Source organism: Atheta coriaria, unplaced genomic scaffold, assembly GCF_025399875.1.
Source record: "Atheta coriaria isolate IRGN ID8LTWV9N9 unplaced genomic scaffold, Caltech_Dcor_3.1 hic_scaffold_4_pilon, whole genome shotgun sequence".
NCBI lineage: Eukaryota > Metazoa > Arthropoda > Insecta > Coleoptera > Staphylinidae > Dalotia > Dalotia coriaria.
In genome coordinates, this window is record NW_027045446.1 from 9,882,033 (window position 1) to 9,908,244 (window position 26,212).

The 26,212-nt window shown below is 35.3% G+C and overlaps 3 protein-coding genes and 1 pseudogene across 4 annotated transcripts; 1 reads left to right on the forward strand and 3 right to left on the reverse strand.

Annotated features, from left to right (window-relative positions):
* Positions 1–1,266: 1,266 nt before the first annotated feature.
* Positions 1,267–13,917, reverse strand: LOC135791363 (RNA/RNP complex-1-interacting phosphatase). Of its 2 annotated transcripts, XM_065301748.1 has the most exons (8): positions 13,778–13,917; positions 13,524–13,599; positions 6,771–6,802; positions 6,439–6,532; positions 6,105–6,187; positions 3,901–3,953; positions 1,920–2,024; positions 1,267–1,742 (listed from the first exon to the last, which is right to left on the reverse strand). In XM_065301748.1, the coding sequence occupies exons 1-8, from the start codon at positions 13,804–13,806 to the stop codon at positions 1,330–1,332; spliced, it is 885 nt and encodes a 294-aa protein (XP_065157820.1). In that variant the 5' UTR covers positions 13,807–13,917; the 3' UTR covers positions 1,267–1,329. The 2 variants fall into 2 exon arrangements, with proteins under 2 accessions (XP_065157820.1, XP_065157821.1); XM_065301749.1 differs by lacking the exons at positions 1,267–1,742; positions 1,920–2,024 and adding an exon at positions 3,741–3,825.
* On the reverse strand, positions 13,794–14,920 carry LOC135791364 (protein DPCD). The gene is made up of 3 exons (XM_065301750.1): positions 14,550–14,920; positions 14,253–14,489; positions 13,794–14,196 (listed from the first exon to the last, which is right to left on the reverse strand). Exons 1-3 carry the CDS (start codon positions 14,811–14,813, stop codon positions 14,086–14,088), a joined length of 612 nt encoding a protein of 203 aa, XP_065157822.1. The 5' UTR covers positions 14,814–14,920; the 3' UTR covers positions 13,794–14,085.
* A 5,071-nt stretch (positions 14,921–19,991) lies between these two features.
* LOC135790895 (kynurenine aminotransferase-like) lies at positions 19,992–21,801 on the reverse strand (annotated as a pseudogene).
* Positions 21,752–23,184, forward strand: LOC135790378 (CIMIP2 protein CG18335-like). The gene is given in 7 exon segments (XM_065300583.1): positions 21,752–21,944; positions 21,999–22,137; positions 22,201–22,318; positions 22,321–22,472; positions 22,533–22,695; positions 22,763–23,000; positions 23,057–23,184. Coding segments are annotated over 7 exon segments (927 nt in total). The 5' UTR covers positions 21,752–21,897; the 3' UTR covers positions 23,127–23,184.
* Positions 23,185–26,212: the final 3,028 nt, after the last annotated feature.

Sequence of the window (26,212 nt, forward strand, 5' to 3'; positions counted from 1 at the left end):
CTGCGTTGTTGAATCCTTGAATCCTTCGACCTAGAAGACTAACCGTACGCGACCGATAATTCACGCGGTAAATCGTCCGTTCCTAGCAATTTACTGAATCTCCACATGGAAGCAACTTTTCGCTTTTTGGAAGAACAGTCGTTAATGCGAGTTTAACAACGTCGCCTGAAACTCCAAGCATATAAAAAGCAACATTTCGTTTTAAATTTGTGTCCAGAAACGTACAAAAACATAGAAATAGCAATAAAATTCACAAAATTTTTACTTCTAAGAAAAGAAGACAGTTTAACCTGTTTTAAGGGATGTGCTAACGCAGGTACCAGAAGTAATTAATAGAATCTCAAACGATTTCGACAAACAAAACGCCTTGGAGACCTGTGGCGCATCTTAAGGGCGCCTGCTTATCACCGCCAGACCATAGATACACTAATTAAGTACTAAAATGGAACTTAAACGTGAGAGTAGGCACCGAAAAGGACAAAAAGGCACATTAATTTAATCGTCGAGATGAATCGCCCGATTGTTTCGACTGTAATAAGCAGCGGAAGGCAGCAGATCAACCAGATACCAAAAGAGAAGCGAATAAAACAAGGGCTACTGCTGGTGGTTGACCAGTAAGCGCAACTTTAACACCGCTTATTTATAAGGGCTGGTATGTGCTTATCAAGATACCAATTTGACTCCGCTGAAAATAAAGAGGCGCCTCGGTAATTCTTATCGAGATCGTCCATGTGCAACTACGGAAATAAAAAAAGTTTAAAATAAAAAAATAAAAACTAGAAATACGTGCGAATTAAATGTGTACACGCACACGCAACAAGCGATGGATACGTACTGCTCGCACGGAATGCCTTTGTGAATGATCGCCTCCGACGGCGAGCTTTCCAAGAACTTTCCTCAAAAGAAGCTTACAAACGAGCTGAGCAAACAACACCAACGACTATTGTTTCAGCGCTCGATACGCAGAGCTCAATAACTAAAACATATCTCGGCTTGGCAGACTTGGAGTTGGTAAACTAGTCGAAGTATACACTGCGTGCAGTGATGTGTCAGTAAATGTAGGCAACCAAGAATACACGCTGTGTGTTTTCATAGAGGTTAAAGTTAAAACATTCTGTAGACAAAATGACAAAATAGGGACATGAAAACGCATGAAAGGACACGAAGGGATAGCTTTGCCCCAACAATAATTAATGATTTCCAAGGATTCGTTACTTGTACTTGTAGTAGCGAAGGCGTGTGAGAACCGCATTGCTACACAGCTAGTTTTTATACTGCATTACATTCATACCAATTTATTTAAATTTATAAATTTAATTGGTAAGTTTATTAATGTCTTGAAAATCGAGGTCTTTGAGGACTATTACGTCTCCGATCTGAATTATATCTACTTTTAGAACGGGAATTATAACTTCTTCCTTGATTCCGGTCCTGATAATAACTTTCTTGTGCTGGTCTTGAATATGGATGGGCATTATATCTTCCTGCTTGTTTATAACTTCGTGAATAACTTTGATGATCAGGATAATAATGATCTGCTTCTCGCCAATTCGCAACTGATTCTCTTGTATATGATGATCTTGATGGTCTTTCATTGTACTCTATAGAATCATAACTTGAGGTAGGTTTAGATTTAGGTTGATATCTTCTTGTATCACTTCCTGTTTCCACACAGGAAATCTCCCGTAAGTTGGTAGTGTACTGATCTCGTTCAATTGCATGTCCTCGTGATGATTCAAACACTATTAGGAAACAAAATAAAATCTAGAGTTTAAATTTATTCGAAATGGCGCAACTTTTAACTTTTGAGTGTTTTAATGAGTAACTAGTGACTAAACATCTAACGATGTGATGCATCATTAGAGAAGTGTGGATTTTCATTACCATTACAGTTATGACGCCCACATTTAAATACTTACATTCAATCGCTGCATCAGGAGCCATGTTCATCTTGTGTATGAGATATTTGCAGATGAAGTAACCAGTTCGATTCAATCCATGCGTACAATGCACACCAATGAGATCTGAAAACAAATTAAACAATCATTCACCAGTTGTTTCAGCGCTACGGAGAACTCAAGAACTAAAACATTAAGGTTGGTAGACCTGGTAAACTTTCGGAGTAAACACAGCGTGCAGTGGTATACCAATAGATGTAGGCAACCAACAATACACTTCTTTGTTCATACAAGTGAGCGGTTATTGTAGACAAAATATTGACAGTGACCAGTTCAGTTCAATCCGTGTGCACAATTTAAGCCTTCAATCCACCATCAATGTCCTTGCAGTAGATGTTAAAGGTAAGTAGATGAAGTTAATTTTGCCCAGTGTTCATGTAGCGTACCTTAACGCACGCAAGAATAAATTAGCAGAGAGTAAGATCAAAAAGGCCGTGCGTCCGCGCCGGCGACCGCAATGCGTGCACCGATATACATATTCTCGTCGAGAGAGTCTGCGGTTACCGAAACGCGCGCCTCCTTTGGTCGGTAACATGGTAATGAGCAGATAATATCGTCCAATATCGATATACCAATATTCAACACGGCATGTACGCGTTTGTAAGCGATACGCCTCAGTTGTGTCGAAACGCTCAGCGCGCTGAAAATTAGATGCACTAATTTCCGGCGCGGCGTTAAAGATAAAGATAAACATATCCAGGGCAAGGTACTAAAATATGTCGGAGGCGATTCAAATTTAGTACAATTTGTTGATGGATCTAATTAACAAAGATTAACAAGTGGCGCATGCGTACAGCTGCAGCTATTCAAACGCTAGTGAAATCAGTTATATATCAGTTACAGATGCGCATATATATGATCTTAAATATTTAATATTTAATTGATGTCGAGTAGGACTACGAATGTCAGGATCGTGCTCAGCCATCGCGCGCGACACTTGGCACTTTCAAAACACACAAAACTACGCTGTTTAATGTTTGATGTTTGATTTGCGCGCACACACACATAACATAAATTAATTTCGATGCCTTTTGGTTTGCACTTTCGCAGAACGTCCAATGCACAATACCCACAGCTGATAAAAAGTGCGTGTGCATGACGCCTTTTATCACAAATCGCTCGCGAAACGTGCGCCTGGTTACATCAAACACCTGTGTGCTTTGATGAAATGCAAACGATGAAAGTTCCCTGCGGGAAGAGAATATTTCGTGACATGCGACGTTATCATCGCGCAAGAGTTTATTATTGCGACACATTCGCCTCGGTAAACATGTTATCAGCGCGAGTTTACTTAGGAATTAATTATTACAGTAAGTGAGATAATGTGCACTTAGATTCTCCCAGCAGGTAAAGGTAAAGAGAGGCAAATAGTGAATCAGAAATTTTTACATTTATAATACTGGATTAAAACGTCTTGGCGTAGTAGTGACCCCGTCGTCTTATTATTTTCGAGTGCGACATCATGATGCATCGACGACGAGTCGGCAACTCGAAGCGGTGAGAAACGTGGCGAGACGACTCTATACTCGTGCGAGCGCGCGCGCACCAGACTACTCCTCGATAAGACTCTTAGATAATTAGAGAGTGGAAGAGATATAAGTAAGTGTCCGGTCGCGGTGCCGCGAGTCCCAGTCCGCCCACGTGAAATTCTCCAACCGGAGGAGAAAAAATAATAACGCGCGCGTTGCAACCAAGAAAAACTTTTCAAGACTTCTTAAAAACAAATAATTTGCCGCAAATTGTATGATATTATGCAACGGAATCAAGTGGAAAATCTCTTGATTTGTTTCCATACAAGTTTTAATCAAATGGTATCGTCTTACAAGTCAATATATCCAATTGAATTCGATGATAACGTCACAGATAACTAAATAAAAATAAAAATATGCATCTCTTCTCCTGTTATTTGATATTACTGTCGCAATAGATTTTTTTGACTCACCTTCGTTGTGTCCTTCGCCTTGGCGCAGGAAGTCATCCACAATGTTGTAGAATCTAAACCCAAAAAACAAAAAATTTTAAATTTAGAAAAAAAAAGTTTGTGTGTGAGTTGCGTTCCCACCAACCGGTAGATTGTAAGCAAGAGTTAGCAGACTACCAGCAAACACAAGTAAATAAATAAAAGGGTTTTTAGTTTGTGGTCTAACGGTGTACCTAAAGCCCTTTCTGCCTCTGACTGCGCGCCAGTACTAACTCATCCTCGCGCAGCATCGAGAAACCTGCGGGTGGTTGAAAGTGGCTCAAAGCAAACATCTCCGCGCGGTGTTTACCGAAAAATATTTTTCGAAGAATAATTGCCCACCGATGGGCTCCTTGAGATCTCGTCAATGAGCTGGCTGCAGGTTGGAAGCGTTTCATTTTCGTTTAGTTTTAGTATTTTCGGAATGTTTCATTAATTTCAAATGGCTGCGCGACCAGTTGACATAGTATTAAGTCAACTTTGCTTACAACTTAAGGCGACACATATTTAAGCTGCACAAAAGCGTAAACCCGAAAACCCATAAAAAGTCCATTAAAAGCCACTCTCCTACTTCTGTGTGCATGTGTAGTGTGTGCGTTCTCAAAGTACGCATTGATTTCGAGCGGTTTCGAGCTATTTTCGGCGCCCATCAAATAAATAATAAATTATTAAACATCCAATCGAGTTATTAGCGGCGTTCTGCCCTCGATCAAATCGTGAACGAAGCCGTGGGCCGGCCCGAAATCTAACCCCAGAGTGAAGTGAGCGTGAAATGCGTTTTATCACCAAGCGGCGCGCTTTGATTTCACACCTTTATCGATGTGGATCTCGACACGAAATTGAGTCTTTACACCCCACATCTTCAAAAAAGCCCTCGAGGAGTGATTGAAATTTTTGATCGATTAATCCATACCCTCTAATTTTATTAAATTTGCTCGAAACATTTCAACTTTCAACTATTGCATTTGATTCGAATTTAAATAAGTTAATCACTTCATTAAGTCGACGCTGACCTACTCCGAAAGGGTCTAAATGACTTAAGTCATTCGATACCATCGTATAACGGCGCTTAGAACGTTTTAATTCATTCATTAAACAATTTCTAATCACATGTGAGCGCCTCACAGAGAGCAGGTAATGAATTATGTAAAAAATGGGATTAAAAATAATAAAATCAAGCATTCGACTCATTAATCAATTGAAATCGAAACATTTTCAACTAGGAATTAAATTTAAACGAAGTTAAAGACAATTTTCAAGTTAATAATGAAGAAGATGAGGGTCGCATGCTCATAATAAGGGTTGCTATAAATTAATCAACGCTGCTGGAAGTAATTAGTAGTCTAGAAGCCCTGGACGCTTAATTAATACCCATGCACGCGTTAATAATTTTATTATTGCACTAAATAACATTGCGCTGTCTTCGGCAGCTTAAATAATGAGAGTGGCAACGCTTTTAAGCGCGTTTAAAACCATTTATAACAAAGAATGACGCAACGCCACACGAAAACCCAAGTCTACTAGTCGCACGAGAGAAAAAAAAAGAAAAAGAAGAAGAAGATAATGCGAGATGTAAAGTTGTGAAGATGTTTAAAATACAAACGACTCCAACGACAATAAATAGACGGCGCGCGAAGGATGAATAGGAAGAGGCGCCTCAAGTCCTCGAGAGTGGTCCTCGAGGGTGGGCCACGAACACGAATTCTCAAAAGTCGTGCGACAAAAAAATCATCGAACAAACACGAGAGGAGAAATGCGTGGCAACCATTCACAAACTACTCAACTACCTTTTTTTCTGTTATTTTTCTTTTTAAAAAACAATTCAAACCTAAACTAAACGTTTGATTGTTTATTAACTACGAGGTTATGTGGAACAAATATAAATACAAAGGTATAAAAGTCGTGCGAGGGATACGGGAGTAAATTGAATTGAAAGTGCTTTCCGAACGCCTCTACGAAAGCCAACATACATTATGTAAATCCGAGGTGCTTCGACAAGCAATCCAATGGCTTCTAACCACCAAGAAACGAACTGGTCAATGAATTGATATGATACCGCAGGAAGAGAAAATAATGCCGGCATGATGGGGAATAAAGTACTTGTACCACACGCAATAGAACACACAACACATACATTCATATACCATGTGTTCAAATGTTTCAAATTTTAAATGAAAAACACTCACCTGTGTAGTTTCTGGGCAGGTGGTAAAGTCCCACGACCTTCGCACATGATTTGTTCAACTTTCACGCCTTGATCGACAAAATCCTGTGAAAAAAATTAAAATTTTATATAAAAACAGGTAAAATGATCATAATACACGCCATCTAGGTTTGTATTATGTAACTATAACCATAAAACAAACTTTAAAACTATATTTAACACCCTGTATGTTAATTTTTCGCGACAAAAATAAGTCTATATCATTTTCTAAGGTCTTAAATATCTATATACAAAATTTTACCAAAATTGGTTGATTGGTTATTGTGTGAAAGTGAAACAAACAAACAAAAACTTACTTTAAACTGGTAATACCTCCCGTGTCCAGCATTGGTCAAATTGATAACCAGCTTCAGTTGCGGCAGTTGTTCCAAAACGTCTTTCGGCGTAAACCTGACAATAGAACCAAAACTAATAAATAATCATCAATGCGCTGCGGATAAAAAAAAAAGCATAAGTATTGCGTGTGAGTTACAATGGAAGCCATCCGGATGAAATTGATAAATTATCCCTTTGATAAATTTTAACTGCTGCGCTAACAAGCAATTAGTCTTCACAGCTCACAACACATCGCATAGGTCCAAGGGATTAACATTAACAAGCAATATAAAATAAAAAATAAAAAACTTACCATTGGTCATTGGGTAAATTATTACATATTGCCTGAAAACAGACAAAAGAACACAATCATTAAATTATGAATAAAATTCGAATAAAAAAATCCAAAGTGGAATTTTCATTAATCATGGATCAAAAAAATAAAAATTGATTTTTTCGATTTTTAAATAAAACGATCATAAATTAAATATAATTTGTGCAAATTATCCTATTGTGTTAAGGACCACAGGAGTTTTGACGCTCCCGCTGCGTCCACACCGACACCTACCTCTCAGAAAAATAAAAAAAAAATAAAGAAGAAAACGTTTTGATATGTTTTATATGCAAATATCGCCTATCGAAGGGTCACAACGATGAAAAATTACGCTAACATATTTTTGGTGTGTCCCTTACACTCGCCGACGACGTTTTCGAAAAGATAGGGTTCGATTTGTAGCGGGAATTATTTATCAGGACCACCTTTTTCGGATAGCCCTAAATTCAAGATATAGACGATATGTTAAATAATGGAAATTTAATGTGCGTAATGTCCCTTCGAACAAACACACATTATTTATAATTGAGGGGTTGTGTGATGGTATTATGTGCGTGTTAAATTGTTAGAAAGTTGAAAGTTACAAATTTATCGGTTTACATTGTGTGGACAAGGACAATGGCAGTGGGCGCAAACAAGGGGACATTTTATGTAAATCATCCCTGATTATTTATGTTTACTTCTTTAAAAATCATCAAAATGCAACCAATTTTTATAAAATTTTCAAAAAATCCAATTCTAGGGATTTTCTGAGTGATTTACAACATCTGATTAATTTTCACGTATTTGTACAATAAATAAACATTGATTGACGCGCGTCGAAAGCATCAATTTGTATTCTGTTGAAATCGATATAAATAATGTATGTTGAGGCGTCGCTTAATTAAAGCAGAGCTGAATTACGGATATTTTTTCTCTCTGCGCGCTTTTCAAAATCTATTCGGAGGGTTTATGGTGCATAAATCTACTCCTCCCATATTCGCTATAAACAAATTAAACACAATATTAAGTAACAAACATGCACGCGCGCGCACATCGGCTCGACGCATAAAACTTTATTGGTTTTCGCCGTAAATGGACGCCACGACACCGTTTAGATTTAGCTGTTGACTTGTTTATTACACAGAAAACGACGTCGGGCGCGTAGATTCATTTTTCTACGCACGAAATGCTTGAGTAAAATACAAGAAATGCAAAATCCACCTGTTGCACACATTTATACAAAAAAAAAACACTAAAAAAGTCAATTAACTAATAAGTTATATTAACACAAATAAATCACAAATAATTTCGAAGGTATTTTCGTGTTTGAAAATACAAGCGTGTTCTTTTTTTGTGTTCACAAGGGTAGATTTACGATTTACGATCAGATGAAGGTGAAACAGGCAGCTGAATTCCACACACTAAAAAAAAAACTCCCTTCGAAATAGGGATGACCCTTACGAAGCGCAATGATGCAATTGTGCAGCGCAGCGTCGTGCCCCGCTGCGCCGCGTCACGTCGTTTTTTCTTACTTACTTTTCGCATACTTGTCGAGAAAGCGCTCAAAGAATAAGTCACCCCGCTGAGACATGCGCGCACTGCGCGCGCCGATGTGCGTGCGCTTTATGTCTTCATACTTTGCGCGTCGTTAAATAACTGCGCGACTACTTAAAACTAAATAAATCGCACCGATGCTGCGGGGCATCAGCAGGGGCACAGGGCCTGGCACGTTTGATCTGCGCACACAACGTGCTTTAATTAATTTTGCAGCATGCCAGGTAGATAAACATCTGTGACGCCTAGTTTACAGTGTCTGTGTGCGTTTTTTTTTTCTTCTGTTGTTGCTAAATCAGTGTCTAATATATTAAAATAATCTGCAATCTGTGTTGTGTGGTTAAATATGATGATGAAGCAAATTTTCATCTGTCAAAAATATTCCTAGGCGATTTATCATGTCATTCTTTGAGGTTAAATTTGTCAATGTGTCAAAATCGACAAAAATGCTTTGTAGCGCCATCTGTCGACAAAACACACAATTAATTGATCTCGTAATAAGCGTGTGAAATTGTTTTACACGTTATTTAATTCCGTCAACAAAAAAAAATGCGTCCGAGGAATGCGCGTCACGCTGTTTTTGACTATCGATGTCTATCGATCGATTATGATGTATCGCCGTCGCGCCGATTGACATTTATGACGCTTTCGTAAATTGGCTGCGAGTGCCTCGAGCGCGATGTCCTCCTGTTTCGCAGCGTTTTTTTCATTTCACTGCAGAGCGGCCACCAAAGCAAAAGAAGTTGCCGAAGACGTCCCGCGGCGCACCGAAAATGTAAATCATCGAAACTCGCGCCAGTTCACATATATTATTGTGGTGCGGTTTGGTTGTTTGACGTATGATTTTCGGCTTTTCATCGCACAATGAAATCGTAAAAGTTGTTTGCGCCGAAAAGTCAAGGATATAAATATTCATGACCGACCATTTTTGGGCTGTGAGGGTGTATACGATTGAGTCTAGCCGCAGATAGAAATTAATTAATCGTGCTTTTCAATTTTCCATATTTGGAAAAGTAAAAATTCCTCGGCGGGCCACACCGATGTAGAACTATTAATTAATTTTCGGATTGTTTCCTGAAAGCTTCGGATAAAACGTCAGAAAATTGAATTAAATGCCATTGTATTCGTTTTTTTGTGTTAGTTTTGAGTAGTTTTTTGACTTTGGCGATAAATTTGTCACTTTTTCTACCTGAATACAGAAAAGTTATCAAAGTATTATGCGGGTATTGCGTGTGGTCATTCGAAACGAACGGATTTGCCTCGTTTTACACCCGTTCGAAAGCCTTCCGAAAAGTTTGTAAGCGTTTTCTCCACACTACATTGTAATACAAAATTGCTGTGACATTAAGGCAGCCACTACTAATACTAGGAAGAACAGCCAGTCAAGGGGCACAGAGGCTGAGTGGTTAATTAATATTACTTATAAATTAACAAATTTATGAAGATGTTTTCATCAACCGCATGTTAACACCGCAAGTTTTTATTTTATGATGATGAAGATGTAAAAAGTGCTTAAAATGGTAATCAACCTGAAATTTTATTTTATTTTTGGAAAAAATTTAAAAATTTTACTTTAAAATTAAAAAAAAATTTTTTTTGTTTGATTTGTAAATATCGCATGGCGCCTCAATATATTTACATTCAATAAAAACAAATGTTACTTATTTCGCATAATATTTACAAAAGGTCAACAGTAAAATCGCTGGGAATTTTTTGCGCTGCGATGATGCAGTTGTACATAAATAATTGCAGTTTTAATTAAAGCAACATCGCCGAAACTTCTGTTTTGAGATTTAATCAACTGATTAACGAAACTGATTCGCAAAACGTTCCACCCAGGTGGTCCCCAATTGGTATCGCAAGCGAATCAATATTGAGAAAATTACTTAATCGAACTGGAAGGCGAACTAATTTCGAGTGTTGAATTAATTCCATATGTGCGCGGTTGAAAAGGTTTCAAACTCCTTCGGGCACAAAAAGTTACCCGCGTGATTAATGATATCGTAATTGAAGCATATTACACACTCATCAAATTGTTGCCTATTTAAAAATTGTATCGCGATACACTGATGAAATAAAATCCAAACGAGTAATGATGTAAACCAAGCCAGAAATAATTCATCTCGGTGGCTGCTGCAAGGCGAAATAAAACCGAAACGTATCCGATTCCGATTTGCTGCGATCGATAAAAGTGCGAAGCGCGCCGGGATCCACCGCTATGCAAACAGATATTGGGTGGCAGCCACTCGAGATCTTCGCCGGCGATTTCGGAAGCTGCGCGTTAAACAAGCGAAAGGCGGCGATGGAACATGCATTTCGCGTTAAGTGCCATGCCCACAGATCGGTTCAATATATCCGGTGTCGTGAAGGTAGTACAATCGAAGAATCAATCGCGCATTTGGTACTAAAGCACTCGCAGAGGCATTTCAAGCAGTTTTTTATTTTAAAAATTTTTTAGAAAAGTAAACAGTAACTTTATACATTGTTACAACTGTTAAATGCGGGTAGGAGTCATGATTTCACATTTTTTCTAAATTTATCTTTAAAATAACGTTTTTTAATCACAGAAAAACTCAGATTTAATGAGTAAATTTTGATTTTTTTGTAAAAATCAAAGAAAAGTGAGAAAAAATTAAAAAATTGCAAGAAAAATAATAAAAAAAATTAATAAAAAAATATTTTAATGCAAAACGCTTGAAATAATTTTAATAATAATTAAAATATAGATAAACAATTGAGAAGAAGCGAACGAGAATGAAACGCATTCACACGACGCGATGGTCGTTGGTCAGCCTACGCATAATAATAAAGAAATTAATGCGATCCCATCCGCGGCCATATTAGCAAGATGATGCTTACGAATTCACACACATGCGTCGGCCGTTAAGCGCGACGTGCGCGCGCACATGCGTATTGAATATTCGTGATTAATTAGACGCCGTATTAGGCGGGCGCGCGCATTAGCCGAAAGCTAAACGCAGAGTGCGGCGACGGCTAAATTAATTATATCAACGGCGCGCTTAATTAATCAATTAATTAGGCGCAGAGGTTCAGAAAAATGCAGGAAAGTGCATGCGCGCCACGTGAATTTATGATCTGTAATATTTGACGATGTAGCGTTTGGACCCGCGAGGTGCCGCACGATGGCATCGACATTCCGAGCGCCGTTTTAATTAACTGTCTCTTTTATGGGCAATGTTTTATTCGGACTCGCAGCGTCCTCCAATCAATGCACAGATCACCCACAACCTGCTTATGTTTTAATATCCCGTTTGTCTTGCAAAACAATCTTAAAAAGTTAAATAAATTTTTAAGAAACAAAAAAAATGTGAAAATCTAATTAATCTAACGCTGAATGCATAGCGAATAGTTAATAATATTTGCTAATTTGCTCAAATTCCTCAAATTCAAGTCGTTAAATTTTAATTAACGCCATCAGCGCGTCTTGCGACAATAGCACCATGGTGTTAATGACTTCAGAATATAAACAAAGTAATTTCAGTCAAGGATAGCCAAAGTTTTCGACGGACGTTTATTTTTACATGTCCCCGACGCGCTTTTCTAGTTAACCAATTAACGTGATTATTATTGATACCTCCCGATGTCCGATAAAACCGAGAAATATGTTCGTAATTAACGGTGCGCGGGATGCGCGCACGCACGACGCGCGTCGATAAATTATCTCGAAAAAAGCGCGCAGATAACGTCGCCGTCGTTCGAGTTGCGGGCGCGTACGCGATGATGAAGTGCCTCGCAAGCTGCACAGCTCACCAATACAATAACAATGCCAACGAAAAAAAAAAACGAGACTTGGAAAACCTCCCCCCGGTAAAATTTCCACGCACGACGCGCGCATTATCAGCTCAAATCGACGTATTTTATTACTCCGCAGGGCTATAATCATCCCAAAGCACTGATAATTACTGCGTGCGGCGGCCGGCGCACGTAATTGATTTCGATGCGCGCTAAATCAAGGCGAAAAGTGTTTAATTCATTTACGACCGCATCAATTACCTACAACGCGCGCAGCGCAAGAAATTTCCTTTAAAACTAGGTTACACTCAACGTCGTATGATGTGGAAACAAAAGCCCGAAATTTACGAGAAATTTCTCTGCGCGCTGCATAGTCGACTACTAATGGTCTTTATTGCTAAAAAAGCAAATATTCTGGGCGATGTTGGGCGCATTGCTCAATTCTTTACGACGACGCCGTCGCTTTAAATTGTCTGTTTGTCTACCTTTCACGTATCACTATATTAGTTCGTGCGTTATTATTTTATTTGTTCGTCGCATTTTAATTTCTCGCGGTTTAATTTATGGTTGAATGTGATGCGTGTGAGACTAACATTGTCGCCGTGTGCATTATTACAGCATGTTCAAAATTACAATGAGTTTTATTCGCTGTTTTAAAAAATATTTCGTAATTTCTCTTTCATTTCATCTCGTAAATAATAAAAATTATAAAATTTTAAGAAAATATTTAAAATATTAATTAAATATGGCCAATTTTGATTTAGTTTTAGTTTGGACACATTGTATAAAGTTGAGAGCGACGATTCCTTTTTGGAATTTTATTGTTTATTTACGTTAATGTGGTAATATGATACTGTCTTCGCTTTATTTCGAATTTTGTCTTTAGACTTTCGTGTCATATTGGTCATGCGGTAAGAGTTATCTACCAAGCAAATTTCATGAGTTTTCTTCGATATTTTTAGAATAAATTGCATTTATTCACTGAAATTCAATGAAAATGCACATAAATCGCGTTTTGTTTCAAAAATTTTAGGCATTTTTTGGCTTTAGAGTTAAATTTACTCATTTCTTGGTGCGTGTTTCACGTGAAGTGCACGAAGAAGACGAAATCGCACCTACGCACGCAGCTTTACATTCCCTTCGCGCGCTCGTTTCATATTTCGCCGAAGCCGCGAAGAGGAGACGCCGGCGACGCGACGGGCCTTCGGGTTTCGACTTTAATGTGTGCGCTTTTAATTATCGCGGGCGCGCATAGCGCACGTCGGCGCACGGCATTCGCGCCCAGACGCCGCCGGCTATTGCTAACGATAAAACGGACGTGCATAACATTTCAACCCAGCATCAAGGCTGGGGCCAACTTCAATAGCATAATAATTAAACTGACGAAACTGAGCAGAGCGCCGGGGCCGAACAATCGGAAGAAGAGATGTAAATTATGCTCACCTGCTTTAAGGGCACTTTAAATGGCACAAACGAAGTGCCCGGAAGTCTTTTGCCCAAGTTGGTGAAGTCCAACCACCTAAATTTAAACAATATCATAATTTTAATGCGGAAATATTTAAATTCTTGTTTTGTGGTAGGCAACCCAATATACATATAAGCATAAACATGAAATAGTATTGCAATGATTGCAATTCATTTGATTTACTTCAGTTTTAAGCATTTTAAGTGAAAGAAAATGATTAAGAACTACTCACCCTTTTGGAACACCCCTTTTTCCTGTCATACTTATTTGTGTATTGTATTGTAATCAATTTACAATTTAATACACAAAATATGATCAATAAATCACTTCAATTTTACGTGTGCAATAATATTCTAGACACTTACAAATAATGTCTGATCAGTTAACAAATTAATTCTTATTCATTAACAATTATAATAGCCATAATATAATTGATGCACTGATTGAACACCTAAGCACAAGCTTCACCACAAAATTTTGAGGTTACACAAGGTACACAAGGTGCCCACTTGGCAGGAATGTCATGAAGTAATTTTGCAATTAGCTTTGTCGACAGTCATTAGGATTTCCTACACTTGGTTTAGCTTCCACGTTTTTCACCATTGTCCAAACAGCTTTCTCAAGTTGCAAGTATTTCTCAGGTTTTTTATACTAAAAAAAATAAGATTATTGACAAAATCAGTATGAATTATCAATTGAATACTTACAGTGATGATAAGAGTATTGAATTTATGAGTAAATGAAACATTTTCTTGTTCAGGTAATAAGCCAGTTCTTTCTAACTCTGGTATAACTATTTTCTTAAAATACTTCTTATTGCTTGTTCGAACTGTCAAGCATTTATTATCTGGGTCTGCAGTGACTGAAAACACATCTGCTGGATAAGGGAGATTCCGGATACGCCATTCTAGTGCTGTTTTTGTAATTCGTCGTGAAATAATAGGCTAAAAGAATGTATTTCTCTATTATCTATTCTGATACTTGTGAAGTAAATTAGTACTTACTTGGTTAGAATTTTCCTTTATAAATTCATTACTACTCTTCAACCCTGCTGGTTCTGGATCGCCTATTTCTATATCCCATTCACTAGCAGCTCCTAATTCATTTTTGACTTTCCATGCTCTTCTGGTGAGACAATTAGTGTCTTCATTATACTCCTCGACCATTTCTTGGCCATTCTCAAACGCATAGTGCACTTTCTTTAAATTACCTTGTTTTATTGCGGATTTCTTTGCTTTTTCTAAGCGGCAGAACCAAGATGCGTCCATTGTGCTCACAATGACTGCAGGGTTTTTTGTAATAAGGAAATTATTGATAAAACTGTGTTTCTATCAAATGTTAGTTTGCATGGTTACTTGTTTTAAATTTTTGTTTATGTGTTTGAAGGTTGCAAATGTAGGCAACTTAAAATACAGCAATTTCTGAGTTTTTAATTTCAAATCAAAAATAATTTCTTGTAAAATTTAAAGTCTATTTTATCGTCTAACAATTACTAAGTACAAACTTTTAATTGACATATACATTAAGTGGTTTTTTATAATAAAATATTAGTAGTTCACAACAAAATACCACAAATGCCAAAGAAAGTGCGATCAACAAAATACTAAACAGTCCTTCAACCTGAGAAAAACGTATAGCTTTGCTTCTTTCATTTGATTTACGTATTCCTTTTTCTAGACGCCAGTATACAAGAAATGTGAAATCATATAGTATCTTTTGATAAATCCCAGACTCCGATGCAACTACTAATATTCTATTGATTTGTTTGAACATAGGATGACCTTTTTGAAATACTTGTATTAAATTGAATGAAATTCGTCCATCTTTCAAAGGAAACAACTTGGCAGTTTCTTGTCTAGCTGCAAATATTGGCAGAGATATTCCCTTCGCCCAATTTCTACAACGCACTGCTCTTAGAGTTGCATAACAAGATATATCTCGTTTAGTTTCTGCCCTGAATATTATTTTATCAATCTCCAAAGTATTATCTTCTTGAGTAGATCTATTGAATATATACATTTTCTTTTCATCTGACGGTACGTAATAAGTGTATCTAATAAATCCAGGCATTGATATGTGTAGATCACTATCAATGACTTCCTGGACTGTTGAGATTTGATGTTCATAGATTGGAGTTATAAGGTTTCCAAAAAATTCACCAGTAAAAGCGGATCCAATTATAAAAACAAAGATATAAGTTGAAAAGTGTAAGCACCTCATTTGAATTGAAGGTGTTACACGTTGTTCAACTTCATTGCAGAGAAATCGTAATATTATCGTAGAACCATGCCATAATGATGAGTAATACTCATATTTTACAGGCAGCCATCTTGGAATAAGTATCCACGCTGTTGTTAGAAGTATAGATGATACTAAGCTTAAAATAAAAGCTTCTTTGGTAAAAACCATGATCAACTCGTAAAATGAAGTATGTTCTCGAGCAATTGGAACTAGCCATAACGCGATTTCATCACAATATGTGTCAGTTGTATCAAAATCGTGGTATAATTCAAGCTGAGTGTAAACTCCACCACCCATCATAGCATCACTTTCTTTTCTTTGCACTTTGCCTAATGCCGCGGAATATTCTCCGTTTTGTTGCTTCACTCCCCAGGTAATTGATTGTGAGAAGTTTGTAGACATTTGCAAACGTTTCTTTATAATTGTCTCCATTAAGGCGAAATCGGCACCACTTGGAGGATATTGGAAATAATATGGTACCAGTATCATATAAACAGGTTTAAATGTAGTGTTCCTCCAAAGATTCGGTATTTTATTTGGAAAATACTCTTGAGGTTTAATTTTCTCATAGTTTAAGTAAGGTTTATTTAAATTTTCATATTTGTATGGAAAATATGTGAATAATTCATTGTTTGAAACAACAATCACGTTGTAAATGTAGTGTTTGCTCAAAATTTTAAATATATCATTCAATAATTCATCATCAGATTCTTCCAAGTTGATAATAAATTTTGCTCGAGGGTTCCATGATCGCATTTTAGTTAAATTCATAAAAATAATCGCAGTATTTTCTGATTGCTTTAGATTTATGACATACGCATCCATTTTCGTAATCATTAAGTTAATATCCACACAATTTTGATTATCACTTTCACCATCATTAGGAGAATACACAAATTTTGTATATGTGGAGATTTCATCTACAATATTATCTTGATCATTGCTCAAATAAAGCAAATTGTCCGAAGGTAACACTGTTGATTTCAATACTTTGTCTATATTTGCTAGATTTATTGTCAATGTTAATAAGCTCACACTGATGTTCAACATGATGATGACTGAATGATTTAACAAAAGAATGAAAACAATGTTAGTGCTGAACATTTGTACTAACGACCATTTCTTGTATTACAATCCAACAAATTACCTGTGAAAGCAAAAAGTTGTTTAATGGTCAATTGTATAATAATTGATATTGATATGCAGTTATGCTATTATCTCAATTGTGGTCAATCAAATGATTAAGTTTTTTAGTAGCAGAGTGGTAAATGATAGTCTGCAGCGTGCACAATGTATGTTTCTTTAGGGGACTAGGTGCTAAGCTGTAGGTAACATGATAGAATTATTGGGAACTGTTTAGGATTGATTCTTTTGTCATTTCCGAAAATATCGAGCATTTCCTTTAAATTGCCTTTATTTTATTTTACATTTATTTCCTTTTTGTATAATATAAACGTGTGAGAGTTTTGAGAGAGATTTATTTAAAAATTAAAAATTTAGCGAAAAATAATTTTATTTAAGCAAATATTCAATAATTTTGTTAATAATGTTTACTGGTTCGTATGTTGTTGGGTTTTTCATTGTTCCATTTTCCATAACACGTGCAACAGTTGCTGCATATGTATGTGACTGTTTAAAATTAAATTAACTAGGTTTTATTTTACTTTTGTGTAAACAAATAGAACACGCGATATTGATAACAATCAGCTTCCATAATATAACGTAAATATAATTACAAAATATTATAGTTTAGGGGTGTCCGGCGAGGGGATGTAACCATACTAGGTGTCTAGAAATAAACAGTGAAAGTTATAATACTGTTACAAATAAAATATGGAAAAATTGAGTTTTAAGATTTAGAAAATTCGAGGCAAAATTATGCATGTTAAAATATATGCTACCAGTATTATTAAATTCAGTATTAGTTCAAAATGTTACTCAAGAAATGCATGTGGTTTTCTATAGTGATGTACTAATAATTCGCAACAGAATACAACAAATGCAATAAAAAGTGCAATCAGCCAAAGATGAAACACTCCTTCAATCTGAAAATAACGTATGGCTTTGCTTCTCTCATATGTTTTGACAGTTTCACTCTTAAGAATTTTCATATACATAAAAAATGTGAAATCATATAAAAATTTTTGATAAACTCCAGACTCCGTTACTTTTACCAATATATGATTGATTTCTTTAAACATTGGATGACCTTTTTGGAATACTTGTATTAAACTGAACGAAATTCGACCATCTTTCAAAGGGAAAAGATTAGCAGCTTCTCGGGAAGCAGCTAAATTAGGTAAAGATATTCCTTTAACCCAATTTCTACATTGCAAAACCCGATAGGTGACATAACATGAAATATCTCGTTTGGTTTGAGCTCTCAATATTATTTTATCAATTTCCAAAGTCTGATCTTCTTGAGTAGATCTATTGAATATATACATTTTTTTAGTATCTGACGGTACGTAGTAAGAGTATCTAATAAATCCAGGCATTGATATAAGTAGATCACTATCAATGACTTCCTGAATTGTTGAGATTTGATGCTCGTAGATTGGTGTCATAAGGTTTCCAAAAAATTTACCGGTAAATGCGGATCCAATTATAAAAACAAAGATATAAGTCGAAAAGTGTAAGCACCTCATTTGAATTGAAGGTGTTACACGTTGCTCAACTTCATTACAGAGGAAACGTAATATTATCGTAGAACCATGCCATAGTGATGAGTAATACTCATATTTTTTAGGCAGACATCTTGGAATAAATATCCAGGCTGTGGTTAGTAGTATAGATGATACTAAACTTAAAATAAAAGCTTCTCTTGTAAAAACCATGATCAAATCGTAAAAAGAAGTGTGTTCTCTAGCAATTGGAACAAGCCATAATGCAGTATCATCACAATATGTGACAGTTGTGTCGAAATCGAAATATACTTCTGGCTGAGTATAAACTGCACCACCCATCAAAGCATCGTTTTCTTTCTTTTGCACCTTGCCTAGTCCACCAGTATATTCTCCACTTGCTTGCTTTGCTCCCCAACTGGTTGATTGCGTAAATTTCGTTGATATTTGCAAACGTTTCTTAATAATTGTTTCCAACAGTGTAAAGTCGCCATCACTTGGTGGAGATTTGTAATAGTATGGTATTAGTATCATATATGTAGGTGTAAATGTGGTGTTCCTCCAAAGTTTCGGTATTTTGTTTGGAAAATACTCTGAAGTTAAAATTTTCTCATAATCCAAGCAAGGTTTATTTAAATTTTCATATTTATATGGAAAATATGTGAATAATTCATCATTGGAAGCAACAATGACGTTGTAAATATAATGATTGCATAATATTTTAAATAATTCATTCAATAATTCATTATTGGATTGTTCCATGATGATAATAAACTTGGCTCGCGGATTCCATGAGCGCATTTTTGTTAAATTTACAAAAAGAATGCCTAAATCTTCTGATTGCTTCAGATTTAAGATATAAACATCTATTTTATTATCCATTAAGTTTATATTCAAAATTATGTTGTTGTTATTTTGGTATCCATTTGTAGAATAAATAAATTTTAAATGTGAGGAGGTAACAACAATATTATTATCTTGATAATTGCTCAAATAAAGCAAATTTTCAGAAGGTAACACTGTTGTTTTCAACACTCTGTCTAGATTTGTCAGGTTTAATATTAATGGAAACAAACTAATGCTGATATTCAGCATGGTGATGATAGGATATATGAAAAATATGAGAATAATGGTTAATATTTATCATATTAGCTTTTATTTTTTTTGTTAAAACGGGGTTAATAATATGTACTGGGAAGCATTAACGATGCCTAATATTTATGCATTACAAAAAAATTTTCTCACGCAACTGCATTACATACTTTTTCACTTATTCTCTTTGAGGGTGACATGAAACTGCATATAATAATTTAAGTAACAAAAACTTTTAACATTGTTTTTCATAAATTAATGGGCTGTCACAAATTATCACTTAGCCAAAAAAAAGTTGGAAAGTAAGGTTAATTCAAAAACTAAAGCAATCATTCTAAATATATCTAATAATCCATTTGGGAAGGTTTTCAACATGCAGGATATGGAAATGAAGTAACAAAGTACGCGGAAACGAAATTCAAGACCGTGTAAGCGTCATAGTTTATTTAAATAAGACAAAAGTTGCTATTTATGGCAAATTCAGGTTTATTATTTCTTAGAAAATAATTCATCAAGAATCTGAGCAGCAGCACATAAGTTTTCATCTTGCTAAAAATAAATAAAAATTAATTATTCAGACTCACTACAATTTGTTTGTGATTTGTTTTACCTTGATAAAGCAAAACGAATTAAATTCTTTGCCATGTGCTTGTTTTCGGTGCCATAAAATGCAGAACCAGGAAAACCCATCAAACCTTTCCTAGCCAGCCACTTCGTCAACTGTATGTCTTTGCTGCTTTCAGTTTCCTTCGATAAATCAATTTTTAGGTCTAAAAGTTATTTTAGCAGATAATTCAGTTTTTAAGTTGTAATTTCCACTTCTTACCTTGGCTTTGAAAATCGGCGATTATCATATATCCACCCTGTGGTTGAATTGGTTTTAAACCCGCTTTAACAAACGCTTTCATTAAAACTCTCGTTTCGTAAATAACTCTTCGGATAAAGTGTAAAAGAAACACTCTTTTGGGTTATTAAGCATCAAATCAAACTCTTTCTCAAATGCTATAGCAATAGCCTCTTGTATGGGTGTCAAATGTGCGTAAATAGAATTTTGGTGAATTACTTTAAAATTATTCATCAAGCCCGCTGGCCCATAAGCCCATCCTGTTCGCCAACCGGTAATGTTGAACGTTTTGCCTGCTGAACCGACGGTAATTGTTCTCTCCCACATACCTGGCAGGGTAGCTATTGAATTTAAAACTTAGTTTAAGCATTTTCAATTAATAAAATATAAATTACCCATCCTTATGTGTTGATATGGTTTATAAACCAACCATTCATACACTTCATCAGCGATACATAAAACATTCCACTTTTTGCATAAATCTGCAATCATTTGCATTTCCTCCATATTGAAAACCTTTCCAAGAGGATTATTAGGTGTATTTAGAAGGATTGCTTTTGTTTTGAATTGAACATACTTTCCAACTCTTTTTGTCTAAGTGAAAATCATTAGTTGTCAATACACAACCATTATTACTTCCATTATGTGTCAGTGGTATAAAAATAGGTTTTGCACCAGTTTCTCTGATCATTGGTTCATAAGACTCAAAAATGGCTCAATAACAATCACTTCATCACCATAATCAAGTATTCCATTAAAAATATTATACAGAGCTTGTTGAGCACCTTCTGATATAAGCATTTCAGTGTCTGGATTGATTTCTCTGTTTATCAGTTTAGAGTAAAGTTTTGAGAGGATATTAACCAATCTGGGATGTCCCTACATATATTTAGATTTAGTATTTTGCATAATAAACGTACATACAAATTAAATTTATATGTAAACTTACATATTCTTTGGTGTATTGATGGAGCAATACATTATCGCTTCTAGCTACATCTGCTAATGCTTCAGTTACATGTTTCGGTGGTGCAAAATCTGCAAATCCAACTCCTAAGTTAATTGGATTATATTTTGAACAAGATTCAATCATTTCTACCCTAAACATCAAATTAAGTCATTTTCTGCCTAAAATAAGCGGTAAACAGTAAAATCTTACCAAATATCCGGGCCAGGACTTCCATATCGGGCAGGTAGTTTGAATTTTGTGCTAATATCACTCATTTTGCAAACTGCTTTCTTGTGAAATTTTAATGTTAATATATAGTTTTAATGTTTATATATTAGCTCAATTATATGTTGCATTGTAGTTAATAATATCTCTACATTGACATGAAATGTGTCATGAAATTGTATATAATTGCATATAATTGCAAAAATATTTACCCTTGTTTTTCATAAATTATTGTGCTGTCACAAAAGTTTATGACAAACAATCACCTCATTATGTTATAACTTGTCAAATAATAAATTGTAGTAAAAAATCATACGTATTTCAAATTATTGAAAATTTTACAAAATTTTGCGAGAAAATTCTAATAAAGTGGCAAAATGTCGATGGATTTGATTTCGTCACCAAATCCACATTTTATTCCAGGGTATTATCAAAATATTCTTCCCGAATTATTATATATAATGTTATTTTAACAAAGGTACACTGGTCATTGTCCCGAATACAAATACCGTGTCGGTAACTCTTATGGCTCCACAACGCATAAATTATTACTAGACCCATCAGTTGGGCACTCAGAAAAGTTAATATTATCGGATAGAAATGTAGATGACTATCAAGTAATACCCAATGTTTATTTAATTTCATAAGTAAATATGGTATATTTACGGTATATTTATTAGGTGGTGAGACCTGCACAAAGAGATATTGATATTGTAAACTCACGTATCAAGCATGGTGGTGAAATTTACCAACATCCAACAATTCCAGGATATGAGGGATTTGTACCAAGACTAAATGGTCTTTTGGTCAAAGATATACAGTGCAAGCTACTGAAGCATTGTCTCAGTTTCAAGAATTGCAACAAGCAGATGCTAAAGCTTTGAATCAGTTGATGCGGCAAGGTGCTTTGCAAGATAAAAAGTGGGATCCGCGAGATTTAGATGATCGGGAGGTAATTTGCTTAGATAGACACGAAATTATAAAAATATTTATAAAATTTATGCGGTACTAGTTGACGACTAGTGAGTTTACTTTGCCGCTTCTTGAAGTACGACCGGAATGCGCCGCGGTTCAAAGAAATCTACCAATAGAAGAGCCACCAATCACACCACCAATGCATTCTCATAGTCCTTACTTTATGGAAAATACTCAAGCTGAGAAATATTTAAAACAAGGTGTGTGTGATATTTACAATTATCATTATTGATCTCTATTATGATTCCCTCATAATATTTTTTAAAGGATTTTCTGGTCATTTACCATTCGGTTATTCTTCGTTTGGAAAAGCTAATCAAGCGTTAACAAACGGTGCTCTTTGTGATTTTACTTCTAACTACCGAAAACGATTAAGTACCGAATGGGCCCCGGTGTCAGTGAGTCGACCTGATCCTCCTCTAGCAATAATAAGTCATCATGTTTATCAAAGACATGTGGGCTTGTTGCCCAATTATGGCGGCCATGTACCAGGAGAAAAGTTCCGGTATGACTTAGAAAAGTTTCTTTATTTGTAATATCAATGATGAAATATTTTTTAAGATTTGGGAATACATTTGGAAATGATACCAGAGATGCAAAACGATGGCTCAGGCAAGATTTTAGTAACTAAAATTTGGTTCCTTAACGTTTCGAATTGGGATATTTTGGGGAATTTGATATTCCTATATTTTTACAATTTCAGAATAAAAAAGTTGTCTCTAATTGTTCCTCCACTTACTCAATTATGGTTAATGAAAGCAAAACACCAGTTTAATAGTTAAAGAAAAATCTTTCATTAATTTTAATCTAAATTCCTTCTAAGTTCTAAGTTCCTTCTGAATTCCGGAACTCTTATTTGTATTCAGAGATGGCACTAGCATGAACTAAAAATCATAAAATAGAATTGTATTGTTTATTTCTATATTTATCGGCAAACGTAAGTAATCGGCATGAGAATTGTGTATGTTTTGAACAGAACTGACACTTTCTTATCGCATTCGCCGCGTGGAATGCAAAGCATGAGATTCAGGAGTGCCGTCCCTCACGACACATGTAGGCGCATCTTAGTTTAGTTTATTCGCAATTGAAGAAAACTCTGAAAAACTGAAAATGTCAATTTTAGCATCTTTTGAGAGGATTTAAGAACCTTTACTCTTCAAAAATTAACTATTTTCTTATCTTGTTATATTATAGTCAAATTTTAATTCCAAAGAAAAATTGCCAAGGTAAAAAACGTGACTAAAAGTGCTAAGAAGAGACATTTTTCAATTTTTGCCAATTTTTTCAATCGCGAATATCTCGCAAACTAAAAGAGATAATTAAGATCCGATCGCAGCGTCTTAATCTACGGACTATTCTCTATTAGATAAGCTGGTTAAAACGGAAATCTGAGAGATGAAATTTTAATCCTTAAGAAAAATTGCCAAGGGGATGCTTGATACTTTTTTCGACGATTTTGATAATTAATATCTCTTAAACTAAAAGCCATAGCAACCAATGCATTGCGGATTATGAAAGATTGGAACATTCTCTATCAGATAAAGATATAAAATAATTATATTTCCTACAGTAAAAGCTCAAAAATTGCGACTAAAAGTACTAAAAAGTGACATTTTGCAATTTTTGCCCATTTTATTGAATCGCGAATATCTCGTAAACTAAAAGAGATAATTAAGATCTGATCGCAGCGTCTTAATCTACGGACTAATCTCTATAAGATAGGCTAGTTAAAACGGAAATCTGAGAGATGAAATTTTAATCCTTAAGAAAAAATTGCCAAGGGGGGGTGCTTGATACTTTTTTTCGACGATTTTTGATAATTAATATCTCTTAAACTAAAACCCATAGCAACCAATGCATTGCGGATTATGAAAGATTGGAACATTCTCTATCAGATAAAGATATAAAATAATTATATTTCCTACAGTAAAAGGTCAAAAATTGTGACTAAAAGTACTAAAAAGTGACATTTTGCAATTTTTGCCCATTTTATTAAATCGCGAATATCTCGTAAACTAAAAGAGATAATTAAGATCCGATCGCAGCGTCTTAATCTACAGACTATTCTCTATTAGATAAGCTGGTTAAAACGGAAATCTGAGAGATGAAATTTTAATCCTTAAGAAAAATTGCCAAGGGGATGCTTGATACTTTTTTTCGACGATTTTTGATAATTAATATCTCTTAAACTAAAACCCATAGCAACCAATGCATTGCGGATTATGAAAGATTGGAACATTCTCTATCAGATAAAGATATAAAATAATTATATTTCCTACAGTAAAAGGTCAAAAATTGCGACTAAAAGTACTAAAAAGTGACATTTTGCAATTTTTGCCCATTTTATTGAATCGCGAGTATCTCGTAAACTAAAAGAGATAATTAAGATCTGATCGCAGCGTCTTAATCTACGGACTATTCTCTATAAGATAGGCTAGTTAAAACGGAAATCTGAGAGATGAAATTTTAATCCTTAAGAAAAAATTGCCAAGGGGGGGTGCTTGATACTTTTTTTCGACGATTTTTGATAATTAATATCTCTTAAACTAAAAGCCATAGCAACCAATGCATTGCGGATTATGAAAGATTGGAACATTCTCTATCAGATAAAGATATAAAATAATTATATTTCTTACAGTAAAAGGTCAAAAATTGCGACTAAAAGTACTAAAAAGTGACATTTTGCAATTTTTGCCCATTTTATTAAATCGCGAATATCTCGTAAACTAAAAGAGATAATTAAGATCCGATCGCAGCGTCTTAATCTACGGACTATTCTCTATAAGATAGGCTAGTTAAAACGGAAATCTGAGAGATGAAATTTTAATCCTTAAGAAAAAATTGCCAAGGGGGGGTGCTTGATACTTTTTTCGACGATTTTTGATAATTAATATCTCTTAAACTAAAAGCCATAGCAACCAATGCATTGCGGATTATGAAAGATTGGAACATTCTCTATCAGATAAAGATATAAAATAATTATATTTCCTACAGTAAAAGGTCAAAAATTGCGACTAAAAGTACTAAAAAGTGACATTTTGCAATTTTTGCCCATTTTATTGAATCGTAAACTCGTAAACTAAAAGAGATAATTAAGATCCGATTGCAGCGTCTTAATCTACGGACTATTCTCTATAAGATAAGCTAGTTAAAACGGAAATCTGAGAGATGAAATTTTAATTCGAAAGATAAAATGGGCGAATGAAAGTCAGCCCAAACACAATTCACTTCTACCGCTACCCTTGTACGGTGCACTGAATAAAGTCACTTTCACCGCTACCCTCGTATGTACCCGTGTAATGGGAATCACTTCCACCGTTACCTTCGTACGGTGCCCTGAATGGAAGTCACTTCTACCACTACCTTCGTACGGTCAATTATAAGAAAGCGGGCAATCATACGAAATTACATTATTATTATTATATAAGTCGTATTTTAATTTTTATTTTAAACTAAATTGAGGGAGATGGTCATCATTCATATATGTCACTAGCATGAACTAAAAATCATAAAATAGAATTGTATTCTTTATTTCTATATTTATCTGCAATCGTGGGCATTCAGCACGAGAATTGTGTTTGTTTTATCACAATTTACTTTCTTATCGCTGCGGCCGCGTGGAATGCAAGGCATGAGATTCACGAGTGCCGTCCGTTGCCATCCCCTCACGCCGCATGTTGGCGCATCTTAGTTTAGTTTTGATCGCAGGTAACGTGC